This window comes from Scleropages formosus, chromosome 9 (assembly GCF_900964775.1).
Source record: "Scleropages formosus chromosome 9, fSclFor1.1, whole genome shotgun sequence".
NCBI classification, from domain to species: domain Eukaryota; kingdom Metazoa; phylum Chordata; class Actinopteri; order Osteoglossiformes; family Osteoglossidae; genus Scleropages; species Scleropages formosus.
This window is the reverse complement of record NC_041814.1, coordinates 490,825-503,937: the sequence shown is the minus strand read 5'-3', so window position 1 is coordinate 503,937 and position 13,113 is coordinate 490,825. Positions and strand designations below refer to the sequence as shown.

Genomic DNA, 13,113 nt, shown 5'->3' with positions numbered 1-13,113 from the left:
CCTTTTTGCTTGCATGTGATTTTCTCCTGGGACTTTGTAAACACATCTTTATTGCAAAATTAGAACAGTATGTCACCATGAACTAATGCATAACAGAAAAAAAAAAAAAAAAAAACAAAAGAAAGGACAACAACAATATCATTAATAATAATAATAATAATAATAATAATAATAAGAGTAGCAGTAGTGGTAGTAATAGTAATAATAATAACAGTAGTAATAATAAAGCTGAGCATGCACATGGATACAGATGATCTATTACTGGGAAGCGTCTATACATTGATTCAGAAACAGATCAACAGGAAACTGTGGTTATGTGGGGAAACCTCCCTTTCACCGCATTAACGTCACGACACGACGTGCTTGAAGTGCTGCTCATCTGTTGTCGAAATAAAAAATATAAACAAAGCGGCGTGTGACAGCTAGTGGAAACTGATGCCTAATATCATGATGGTTTAAAAAAAATTAATAAAATTCTGTGCCGGGGAACGAAAGGGACGTTGCGGAGCATGATGCCAAACGCCCCGTGACGGTCAACCTGGTCGCAAATGAACAATCCTTCACGGAAGGGGTCCAAGGCCTGCAGCCTCCAACATGAAGAAATAAATAACATGGTGAAACGCTGTGAGCTTTCCTCACCGGGGAACGCAGGTAGCGTACTGCTTGTGCTCTCGGGGTTCACGGCTGCTTCGGCCACACTCAGCCGCAGTACTGTTGCGAGGCATTTAACCGCAATTGTACCAGTAAAAAAAAAATACTCTACACATGGGAAAATACCTGTAAGCTTAATGCACAAAACAACATCCCAAGTTGCTCTGGATGAATGGTATGACACTATATGTGCTGTTTCAAGAAAGCGGCGGGGAAACGTTACAAAGCTGTCACTCTCGATAAACAGTCAAGCATCGCATAACACACGCTCGCACATTTGGTGAAGCTGCGTGTCCCGAGCGGGGTCACGGCGAGACGGACCCTAACCCGGGGTGCGAGGGGAACGCGCCCAGGGCGGGACGCCGCTCCATTGCAAGGCACTCCAAGGGGGACTCGAACTCCAGACCCGCCAGAGTGCGGGAGCTAGCCAAAACCCACCGTGCCACCACACCCCCATTGCATAACAGAAGCAACCAAAAGCAGTAAATTGTGTAAACTTGTCATTTTAGAGCTGGATGTCACAATAATTTAAACTGTGCATGTACTGCTACTGTACATGAATGTGTTGCTGTGCCTCGGGGCTCAGGGTGGGTTTGGCACTTAACCTTTCTGAGCAGTAATCCGGTACTTCATTGAACAGTGTGAAAATGACTGAAAATTCTTTCTGCGTAAAACGCGTCTAAAGAACCAAATTTCTGCATCGTTTACACGTTTTTTTCCTGGCGGTCACAGCCATTTTAGCGTTAACTTCTATAATGAGGGTGTTTTTAACGGTTTAGGGTGTAGTTCACACCTCAGGATATTGTGGTTACATTCTGACACAGGTTGTTTTTCAGCACAAATGTCTAAGATGTTAAAGTATATATATATAAAAATTCCAGCATGGTTGCAGTAAACATACTAATACGCTCTGGTTGGTCGATGTAGGAACGAGAAGGTGTCATGAATTTACAGACCCTCAAATTAGATTTTGTTGTTTTCTTTGCTTGTTCTAGTGAAAGTCTAGTGTTCGGAATCGTAAGAAATTGTGCAACCAATGAAACAAGGTGTATGTCACATCTGAAAGACTAAAATAATGCAAACAATTTAAGAAAAACACATGTCACACACTATGGGGGAACAGAGTGAGTGACAGAGAGAGTGGGTGTGTTCCACTGATGTATGGATGAATGACCCATTGTAAGTAGTGTATCTAGCAGTGTAAGTGTTCTGGTGCTCTGGTTTCCTCCCACACTCCATAGACACCCTGTTCAAGTTCCCCATAATGTGTGAGTGACAGAGGGAGTGTGTGTGTGTTTTGCTGATGTATGGATGAGTGACCCAGTGTAAGTAGTGTATCTAGCAGTGTAAGTCACCGCGGTGAATAAGGTGTGTGGGCTGGTAACACTACATAGTATCCATTGTAAGTCGCTTTGGAGAAAAGCATCTGCTAAGTGAATACATGTAAATAAATGTAAATGTAAATGTAAACATGTGATTTGGTTGTTTGACATACTCTCGATATTTTCAGAGGAATACTCTTTGAAATATTAATAATATTGTCATCCATAGACTTTGGTTTAATTAATACACATCAAAGTAATATATATATATATATTTTATACAGTGGGGGTGCGGTGGCGCAGTGGGTTGGACCGGGTCCTGCTCTCTGGTGGGTCTGGGGTTTGAGTCCCGCTTGGGGTGCCTTGCAGCGGACTGGCTTCCTGTCCTGGGCGTGTCCCCTCCCCCGCCAGCCTTATGCCCTGTGTTGCCGGGTAGGCTTCGGTTCCCCACGACCCTGTCTTTGACAAGCGATTCAGAAAATGTGTGTGTGTGTGTATATTATATACTGTATATAGATATATTGATATATATATATATAGATATATTACTCACCTTACTGCACAGAACACTGCTTACGAGGAAGACGTGAAAATTTTCTGAGATGCCTACAGGTGTTTTAGAACTCGTCTATTTTCCAGCAGCTCCGAAATCGGCCACTGTGTCGACATTCTTTTTGTGCACAAGCTGAAGTACAGTCTGCTGACCGGGTGTGCAACTGATCTCAAATGGTTTCGTGCCGGTCAATCAAGTCAGTGCCGTTTTATTGAAATGCGATGACTTTACTGCTTTACTGTAGATACTTACCCTAAATTGGCCTAGTAAAATATCCCTGCTGTATAAACAAGTAAATAGCTGTAGGTAGCAGGGGGTGCAGTGGTGCAGTGGGTTGGACTGGGTCCTGCTCTCCGGTGGGTCTGGGGTTCGAGTCCCGCTTGGGGTGCCTTGTGGCGGACCGGCGTCCTGTCCCGGGTGCGTCCCCTCCCCCTCCGGCCTTGTGCCCTGTGTTGCCGGGTAGGCTCCGGTTCCCCGCGACCCCGTATGGGACAAGCAGTTCAGAAAATGTGTGTGTGTGTGTAGGTAGCTCAACATTATGAATTGCTTTGGAGAGAAGCGTTGAGTTAAATGTAGCAAGTAAAGTCACTTTGAATAAAAGTCAACTAAATAAAGAACGACAGTCACAGGTGAGCTTTCACACACTCATGCGAAATTGGATGTCCACATCAATGGTTGTGTTGTTGGGACATCAGCATTATGCCATGTTCAAGAGGGATGGACACTTCATACATCCACCAAGCCTTCAGGAGGTAGAACAAAGCAATTATACCTAGAAAGAATATCAAGTATTAGTGACATTCCTGAGCAACATGAACAATTTAATATTTTTCATTTCAATTAACTGTGATTCAGTCACAAAAGACCAAGAGCCTTTCCGGAGTCAACCCCTAAAAAGCTGTGGGTCCTCACCGGATACCTGGATGGGGAATCGGAGACTGTGCTGAGCCGCTAGTAGATGTCGTCACAGACGTCTTTAGCGTCTCTCTGGCACAAGCGCTTGGCTCTACGTGCTTCAAGACCACCACCATCGTACCGGTGCCGAGGCAGTCCCGTGCGTCCTGCCGGAATGACTACCGCCCTACGGGTCTCATCAGCAACAATGATGAAACAGCATACAGAGAGGAAGTGAACCAGCTGGCTACCTGGTGCAAAATCAATAACATTTCCCTGAACAAAGGAAAAACGAAGGAGGTGATTGTCAATTTCAGAAAGGATCGCTCGCTGAAAACGACACCACAGTGCAGAGAACGAGCAGCTCAAAGTTCTTCGAGTGCGCATTGTTAAGGATCTCACCTGGTCCAGCAGGACCTCCACTTCCTGCAGCGACTAAAGGAGGCAAGCCACCCCCCACCCATCCTCACTATACCTTCTGCTCAAGACCCGTGAGAGCATACTGACCAACCGCATCACTGCCTGGTGTGGGAACTGCAAGGTCTCCGATCGCAAGTCCCTACAACGGATAGTGAACATTGCAGGAAGGATCATCAGTGACCTTCCCCTCCATACGGGACATATATGACATACGTGTACCTAAAAAGCCCTCGCCATCACATCTGACCCCACCCACCCCTCCCACAGCCTCTTTGTCATCCTGCCGCCTGGAAGGAGATACCAAAGTATCCGGACTTCTTCCTCAAGACGACGCAATAGCTTCTTCCCTCAGGCTGTGAGCATCCTTAACATCACAAATCCCAGACCAACCGCACACCAGCCCCCTGATATAATTGATTTCCTCCACATATAAAAGACAGTCTGCACTAGTTAGTTGAATAAAGCGCATGTCACCTTGTACAAGGCTTGTGTCACTTTAAGCGAATAACAATATACCGAAAACAGTCATTTAATTTATTACTGTTCCTGTAGCTAGAGTCCAGTGTCTCCAGTCTAGTCTCCTGTGTCTAATGCCTCTGATGTTTAACTCTTAATCTTGATTCTCATCCTTTCTTATCACGTGCATGCCTGATACATCCAGTCCCGACCACGGCGAATATTAGCAGATTGCACCCCGGGACGTGATAGATTCAAACCAAGCGGGCAACTGTCAGAATGGCAAGCTAACCAAAGTCACTGAAGGATACAGTGAAAAAGATCCAAATGCTTATGATCTGTATGCTGAGCTAAAATCACTGCCTGCACTGGAGTTGTAACTACTGTTTACTTATTTCCCTTAGTATGTGGTGTGCAGGTGCTCTGCAGCTGCTTTCAGGATCTGTTTTGGTCACAATATTTCAATTTTGACTATGCAGAAAATCTGCTTTTCAAGCCCTTTAAATAACCTGGGTGTGCGACTAGGTTTTTATTAATTTTCACGCAGGCATGAACTGCAAAGACAGATTCACTTTGATGAAAAGTACTGAAAAGGGGCCATCCAATAAAATGCCACACTGTCAGACCTTCATGAATACAGTAATACTCACAGCTCTATAAATGCTGACCAGGTTGTTTCTATTCCAATGTATTTCAAAAAGTGCCTTACGTACAGGGTGTCACTTCCTCTCCCAAATCTGCGGTTGGCTACAAAAACATTTCTGCAGCATTGAAGGCTCCTAAGAGTGCAGGGGCCTCCATAATTCTTAAATAGAAGAGGTTTGGAACAACCATGACTCTTCCTAAAGCTGGCCACCCAGCCGAACCGAGCAATCGGGAGAGAAGGGCCTCGCATCAGAGAGGAGACGAAGAACCCGATGGTCACTCGGGCTGAGCTCCAGAGATCCTGGGTGGAAATGGGAGAAACTTCCAGAAGGACAACCATCACTGCCACACTGCACTGGTCTGGGCTTTATGGCAGAGTGGCAACGCAGAAGCCTCTCCTCAGTAAAAGACACGTGAAAGCCTGCTTGAAGTTTGCAAAAAGGCACTTAAAGGTCTCTCAGGCTGTGAGAAATAAGACTCTCGTGTCTGACGAAACCGAGGCTGAACTGTTTGGCTTCAGTTCTAAATGTCATGCTTGGAGGAAACCAGGCATCGATCATCACCTGTGCAATACCACCCCAATGGTGAAGCACGGTGACGACAGCATCGTGCCGTCGAGATGTTTTTCAGCAGCAGGGACTGGGAGACCGGTCATGGTCGAGGGAAAGCTGAACGGTGCAAAATCATTGATGAAAACCTGCTCCAGAGCCTTCTGGACGTCAGGTTGGGCCAAAGGTTCACCTTCTAACAGGACAATGAGACTAAACACAAAGGAAGGACAACACAGGGGGTGCTTAGGGACAGCTCTGCGAATGTTTCCTTCAGTGGCCCAGCCAGAACCCAGACTTGAAACCAATCAAACATCTCTGGAGAGACCTGAAAATAGCTGTCCGCTGATTGTCCCGATCCAGCCTGAGAGAGCGTGAGAAGATCTGCAAAGAACGGCAGAAAATCATGCCCGGATGTAGGTGTGCAAAGCTTGTCACGTCACACCCGAGAAGAGTCGAGGCTGTAATCACTGCCAAAGGTGCTTCAGCTAAAGCACTAAGTAAAGGCTCCGAGTACTTCTATTAAAGTGATATTTAAGCTTTTAATTTTTAATAAATTTGCAAACATTTCTAAAATCCTGCTTTTGCTTCGGGGGGTTCAGTGGTGCAGCGGGTTTGGCCAGGTCCCGCTCTCCGGTGGGTCTGGGGTTCGAGTCCCGCTTGGGGTGCCTTGCGACGGACTGGCGTCCCGTCCGGGGTGTGTCCCTCCCCCTTCGGCCTTGCGCTCTATGTTGTTGGGTTAGACTCCAGTTTGCAGCGACTCTACTCAGGACGAGTGGTTTCAGCCAATGTGTGCTTGCTTTGTCATTTTGAGGTGTTGAGTGGTAATGATGAGGGAAAAAATGAATTAAAATGATTTTAGCATGAACCAGCAGTTACTGATAGTGGAAAACACTGTACATAGCACTTTCTCAAGCCAAAGATCATTTCATATTAAGCATGTGAACCTTTTATGTACGTTTGATTTGCTTTAATTTTTGAACATTCATAAAGACATAATACGCAAGCAATAACTGTTCAGTCAGGGGTTTCCAGGAGCGCCTGGAACGGAAACACCGAGAGTGTTGTGTGCAGTGTGCGTGCAGCTGGGTGCATCTGAGTGCGAAACCCTCACAATGTCTGTGAAATAATGGTAATGGAGTTTGGGAGTGGTCCTTTTTCTAATCAGATTACCTCCAGTTCCTGTTTTGGTTCTGAGAACTGTTGAGCAAATATTTGCAAACATCAGCCTTTTGTAAGAAGGTTCGTGCCATCGTAACAAAGGCATGTTGCAAATATGAGAAATCAGTATGCCACAGTGCATTTTCTTTTACGAATACAGTGAAACATCCTTTGCCTGGATCCGTGTAATTTGTTGGTCTGTTCCAAAAACCCTTGCTGAAGCTGGCGTTTTGATTTCGCTCTTTAACGTAGCGAACGTAGTTAACGATGCCAATGTTGACGTCATGATCTATTCCTCGGAATTTCACAAATACACGTACAACAGGTTCATTGCGGTGCAAAAAATCTGCCTCCTGATATGTGTCATAAAGAAGTAACTGAATTAACCGACTGGTTTCTTGTTTTGGGTGTGGACCCCGCTATGAAAATATACATGTAGCGTGTGCCCTATAAGACTCAAGTCTACAGAAAAATGTTTTTTATGAATTTTAAACACACACACACACACACACACACACACACACACACACACAATATTTTTTAGTTATTTCTTACTAAAGATCTAACATCTCATTTACCACGAATGAAACCTTCAGGTTAAAAAAAAAGAACTGATTTCAAAGTGAGGCCGTGTGCAATGTGTTTGCGTCTGCTGCTGCCATGCCCATGGCTGGTTGGGTGGGTCCAACCTGTGCTGCTTCCTTCCCCATCAAATATAGATGTGAAAATATCTGGCCAAGTAGGCAGTGCGGGGGGATGCCTGTCAGCACACAGGAACACTAAAGGGACGCTGTGAGAAAGTGAGTCAACATGCGTCGCACACACTCTTTCACACCGTAAGAACAAGTCATTATAGAGTTAAAAATTTCCCAGCTGTCTACTTAATTTTTTCAAAAATCTTTAGCATTAAACGAAAAAATATTTCGATATTTGTCGCTTTAATGTTTGGGATTTTTCTAGTTATTTTAATTATTTCAGTCACACAATTAACGTGCAATTAACAGTCTTTATAATATTCATGGATTGGGCAGCTGTGATTTTATGTGTTTGAACGGGGGGACTTTTTGTTGCTCAAAAGTTTTTTTTGTAAATATTGTGAACACGTAACCCTTACATGTGCTGGTCCAGTTATTAAATTGGTGTATTTTGTGTGATGAACAGCGGTATATTTCATCAGTAGTTTGAACAGGGCGTGAAATTTTTTAATTAGTCGCTTGAAAAACGAAACGGGTCGGAATCGGTCGTCGAGAAATTTGCATTCTGCTTCTTTGTTCGATTTAAATGTCCAGGCTTGCAGGAGATACCTGGATGTCTTTTGAAATAGTTTTCTCAGAAACTGCAGTTGAAATGGTAGTTGCTCAACCAATTCTTTGTTCTCACAATGTATGTTCTCACAAGTGAAATTCACAACTTTCAATAAGTGCACCGCCCAAGGAGCTAAAAATATCCACTTTTCAATGTCATAACCACTGACTGTGGCATGAAGAGCGTCAAAGTCATCAATATCAAAGTGTGGAGAGATAAGAAATGAGACGCTAACAAAATTCAGATCTAAATATTGAGATTGTATCTTCACTACTGTTCTTCACTCTGCAGGTCTCTTCTGAGCTCTCAGCTCTCCTGGACCTACTTGGCTCAAGCCAGGTACACAGAGAGAGAGTGAGAGAAAGAAAGAAAGAAAGAAAGAGAGAGTCAGACAGCCCCTTTCCACTAAGGTTACACATTGTCATCTGAGAGGAAATGGATGTACTGGAGTCCATGGGTACAGCCAGCTCCTGCCCTGGATTCCACAGCAGGAACAAAAGTGACGTGATCCTGGGCCACTACAACTACACGGGTCGCCTGCACTCCAGGCAGCTGGAGAGCCGTGGAGTGAGCCTCACCAAGGCCATGTTCCTGGCCATCAGCGTCCTCATCATCCTGGAGAACCTGGTGGTGCTGCTGGCCGTGATTTTTCGTTCCCGCCAGCGGAGCCGCTGGGTCTTCGTGTGCATCGCCAACATCACCTTAAGCGACCTTCTGGCCGGCATCGCCTACGTGGTCAACCTGGTCATGTCCGGCAGCAGGACCTTCCGGCTCAGCCCCAGCCAGTGGCTGTTCCGCGAGGGCGTGCTCTTTGTGGCTTTGGCCGCCTCTGTCTTCAGCCTGCTGCTCATTGCTGTGGAGAGGTACACCACCATGATCAAACCGCTGCATCAGAAGTCAGCCTGGAACACCTGCCGCATCTACGCCTTAGTGGCCCTCTGTTGGCTGATGGCCTTCGTTATGGGGTTCCTGCCCATGCTGGGCTGGAACTGCATCTGCCAGATGAAGGACTGCTCCACGCTCCTGCCCCTCTACTCCAAAAGCTACATCCTCTTCTCCCTTATCATTTTCTTCATCATCCTGACGGCCATCGGCATGCTGTACGGTGCCATCTACTGCCACGTGAGGAGCAACACGGAGGTCGGAAGCCAGCGAATTCGGCGGCGCTCCCTGCGCCTCCTCAAAACGGTCATCTCCATCGTGGGAGTCTTCGTGGTGTGCTGGGGGCCGCTCTTCTTCCTGCTAATGGTGGACTTCTCCTGCCACTCCCGCCAATGCGCCCTGCTGTACGGCGCCGACTGGGTCATCGCGCTGGCTGTGCTCAACTCGGCCATCAACCCCCTCATATACTCATTCGGCAGCACCGAGCTACGCAGGGCCATCGCCGGTCTTCTCTGCTGCTGCTGCGTTAAAGCCGGGCTCTGCGACTGGTCCGGCCTCCTGTCCAAGGAGACCGACAGTACCTCGAGCAGCTGCCACAGACACAGCAGCCTGCGCAACAGCTTCAGCAGAGTGCGGAGCATGAGCACCAGCCCCCAGCCCGCCGGCAAACCCAAGAAGCCACGCCTGAGTTCCACCACCTCCTGCCTCTCCGTGTCAAGCGGTTAAGGAGCGCGGCGGAGACGAGAGCGCCAACCACCGCAACTGTCGCTTCGCCCCCGCTCCACCCAGCGCGTCTGTCGGAGAACGCCCGTTTTTTTTTTTTTTTTTTTTCTTTTCCACTCCTTTCTTCTAAACCGAATAGAAGTCAACGGCAGGCTGCAGCAGAAGTACGAGACGGCGCGCTTGCCTCGGACACGCGCGCTCGCATTACGTGTCTTTTGTATAGGTAGACGTGCTCGGTGCGGCGTACAGCGTATCTTTGGAACATTTTTGCTGTTACGGTGTTTTGTAGAGAATGCAGGTATCGTTTTTTTTACTATTCCACTCTTGCTCATGGCTGGAAAATATTAATTGCACAGAGTCTGCCTTCGTAGCGTGTCTTTTTTCACAGCTCGAAAAATCCCGTTTGCACTTTAACATTGGCTCCCTTTCACCGTCACAAGGGTTTGGCACGACGTGACGCCGACGCGAAATAACGCGAAACCGTCCTCGGGGACATACGTGTGAATTTACTCACAAAAGACTGACCTGCAATACAGGGTATTCATTGTCGTTTTCTTATTTACAAATTGGATTTGCACCTTTATATATAGTTGCTTGAAAAGCGGAATATCAAAATGTATCAGTTTTTTTTTTTTTTTTTTATAATATGTATCTATTGTACCTTTTGATGTGTATCTTTTTGTTTCGTGCTTTCATTTTCAATAAAAAGTTGAGAGCGATCATCCGTCCGTTGTGCTGTCGTTCAAGCGGTTACCGGCCGACTTAGCGGAGGCCGGGTGGGGAAGCCCTCGCTTTGCTCTTAAGACTGGAGTCACGTGCCGAACGCTGACATCCCACGTGGGACACACGCTGCTTACAACAGAGCGGCATCCTCTTCTAAAACTGCACCTCCTCCGTCACATTTATGCACTAATAACATACATTCATGTTCGATTTCAAATTCAATTTCAGAACGATCGTTGCCGCCTCAACAGGCCGAATACCTCGGGAACGCATTCTAAGGTGAAGTGCGCGGCAATTTTAAAGGACCGGCGTTCACGTATGGCGAAATACGAGGCGAGCGCTTTGTGGACCGCGCGTGACTGAAGTAGGCTGCTTTTCTAAACGCGGTAACTACCTCTCCTTCCACTCTTCACTTCTCTGTAAGTCGATATGGCTGGAATTGCCTTTAAGAGCGGATCAGATCTGTAATCGCGGAGAAGTCAAGTCATACGAGAAGGATTCCCCGCAGGGGTCAGAGCAGGCGTTTTATACATTCTATCATTAGGGTTGTCTAAGTGAAATGAAATCCTTCTGGCAAGAACGGAGGAGAAAGACTGGGGTGGGGTGGGGTGGGGTGGGGGTTCCCCTTCAGCACTTTCAGAGCTCCTTGCTCCAACGTACTGCGGCTTGCTTTCGCCAGGCCGTGCGGGACGACAAAGCTCCCTTTGTCAGGGGGCTGCCGGCCTGTCGGCTGCTCCTCTTCCCCTCTCCGCTTTCGCTCCTCAGGTGACCCGTTCTGTCTGAAGCGACAGCCGAGACCCGGATCCGCCGCACCAGAAGGCATCGGATCTGCTCTCTTTTCTCGTTGAGTCTTTGGAACGCAGGACATTCAGGAGCCGACACACAGAATGTTATACTACCTGTGTCCCTTTTGTCACACACACATTATTGTTATCATTATTATTTTTATTATTATTGGCAGCATCATGGCACTCGAGTCTCACCTGGTGGCTCTGGGTTCAGATCTTCCATCCTCTCGGCAGAACCGGCATGCCGACTCCATGCGTTTCTTTTGGGCGCTCCGCTGTACTCCCACAGTTCAAAGATGTGCATCAGGTGAATAACTATATAAATGAATCCTCATAATTTATTATCACCGATCAACGTCAACAACCCCTTGTTTCGAGCGGGACCGCAGCGAGCCGGAGCCTTTCCGGGCAACGCGAGGCGCGAGGGGACGCACCCAGGATGGGAAACCAGTCTGTCGCAAGGCATCTGAAGCAGGGCTCGAACCCCAGACCTGCCATTAACTTAATTAACTACTTAATTATTAGCTTCTTAAGTAATTTATTAACTTAAGAAATTAATTACTTGTTCATAAATTACCCTAATTAGTTAACTGTACATATGTGTGAATGAGTGTGTGTGATTGCTCTGCAACGGACCAGCTTCTCATCCAGAGCATACAGATGGTTCCACGAATGAGTTCCGGACTCTGCTAAATCTGCGGGTTCTGAAATTCTCTGTTACTTTAGATGGTACGCCTACCCAAGACTGCTAATTCTCTTTGCAAATAAGGAAATGTTACGGGTTCAGTTCAGGTTAAGTCTTTTTCACATATGGCCAGCGTGACTCTTCCAGGGACTCAGATAAGCAGAGTTCAGGCTAAAAGATTGTGCGCTTTGATTAGTACCATGTTAAACCTGATTGTATCAGGACCGCGCTCAGGTGATCTTTGCGATAAGAAGCAGTGGGGAAAAATACAAGAAATAAAATTTTATATCCATTTTATTTTAAAATTACAGACAATCAAACAGACGCTCGTTGCCGAAAAACACGGTTTTCTGTTCTCCTCATACCTTATATACAACCAGCGTGTTATCAGTAGCGAGACTCCCTCTAGTTATGGTGCTCAAAGGTTCTCGGTTTTTAGAAATATATGCAAATTGCAAACGTACTCTCTGAATATATTTCCAATTAATACAGTACTCAGTTTCTTTGTAAAGCGTAGAATAATTTTATAATATGCACGAGGCCTTTTGCAAACATCTCGTGGTTCAACGTCCAAAGGTCTGTTGCTTGAGAGCGATTTATTGTCCAGAAGACGGCTCGTACGCAACTTACAGACCAGCCAACCTTACGAAGCATGGATTCCAAATCCCTCGTATAAAAAAAGAGTAGAAGTCCCACAAGGATGACACATGGCCTAACATCCACCTCTTGCCATCTTTGTGTACAGATTGCATATTTTACACTGTCACAACTCTACACTTAGATTTTAAAATACTCTGCAGCCAGTATGGTATAAACAGAACCTCTCTGCTTAAAATTTCCTTCGTTGATTGTGAATGTGCTCTGGAGAGGGAGTCGGGGAAACCGAATCACCATTATGGGATCGTGATCATCCGATAAGCTATTACAGTTTCTCCTGCGGAAAGGGAAGGGAGCCGAGAGAGCTGCACTCCTGTCTACGTCTGACCCCGATCCGCAGTTTATTTAGCTTGATTGAGATATACCGACCGCACCGTTCGTTTTTATTATTGCCTTTATTCCAAAGCCCCACCCTGAGTCCTACAAAGAACTGCTGTATTTGTTCGCTCTCCACCTGTGTCCATACTGGCGCTCTGAATTTTACATTTAGAATTTGTAATTAAGAGTACTAGTAAGAAACAAATCCTCAAGAGGGTAAGAGAGAGACCGCAGAACTCAATTTAATTTTCCAAAGGCGGCCAGGTAAACATGGAGATTACCGAGCTAAATATGGCAGCTCATTGAATTAACGCACCATCCTTTTCCCAGAAGACATGTCGGCGATAATCAGATTATCCGTGTCGCGGTTTTCCGTGAAAGC

At 46.3% G+C, this 13,113-nt stretch overlaps 1 protein-coding gene across 1 annotated transcript; it reads left to right on the top strand.

Moving 5' to 3' along the window:
- The first annotated feature begins 7,285 nt into the window (after nucleotides 1–7,285).
- s1pr4 (sphingosine-1-phosphate receptor 4) lies at nucleotides 7,286–10,161 on the top strand. The gene is made up of 2 exons (XM_018728109.2): nucleotides 7,286–7,450; nucleotides 8,247–10,161. Exon 2 carries the CDS (start codon nucleotides 8,391–8,393, stop codon nucleotides 9,561–9,563), a length of 1,173 nt encoding a protein of 390 aa, XP_018583625.1. The 5' UTR covers nucleotides 7,286–7,450; nucleotides 8,247–8,390; the 3' UTR covers nucleotides 9,564–10,161.
- Nucleotides 10,162–13,113: the final 2,952 nt, after the last annotated feature.

Excerpts from the sequence above, each read along its gene's own strand:
- s1pr4 (XM_018728109.2), top strand. The coding sequence starts at position 8,391 with ATGGATGTACTGGAGTCCATGGGTACAGCCAGCTCCTGCCCTGGATTC.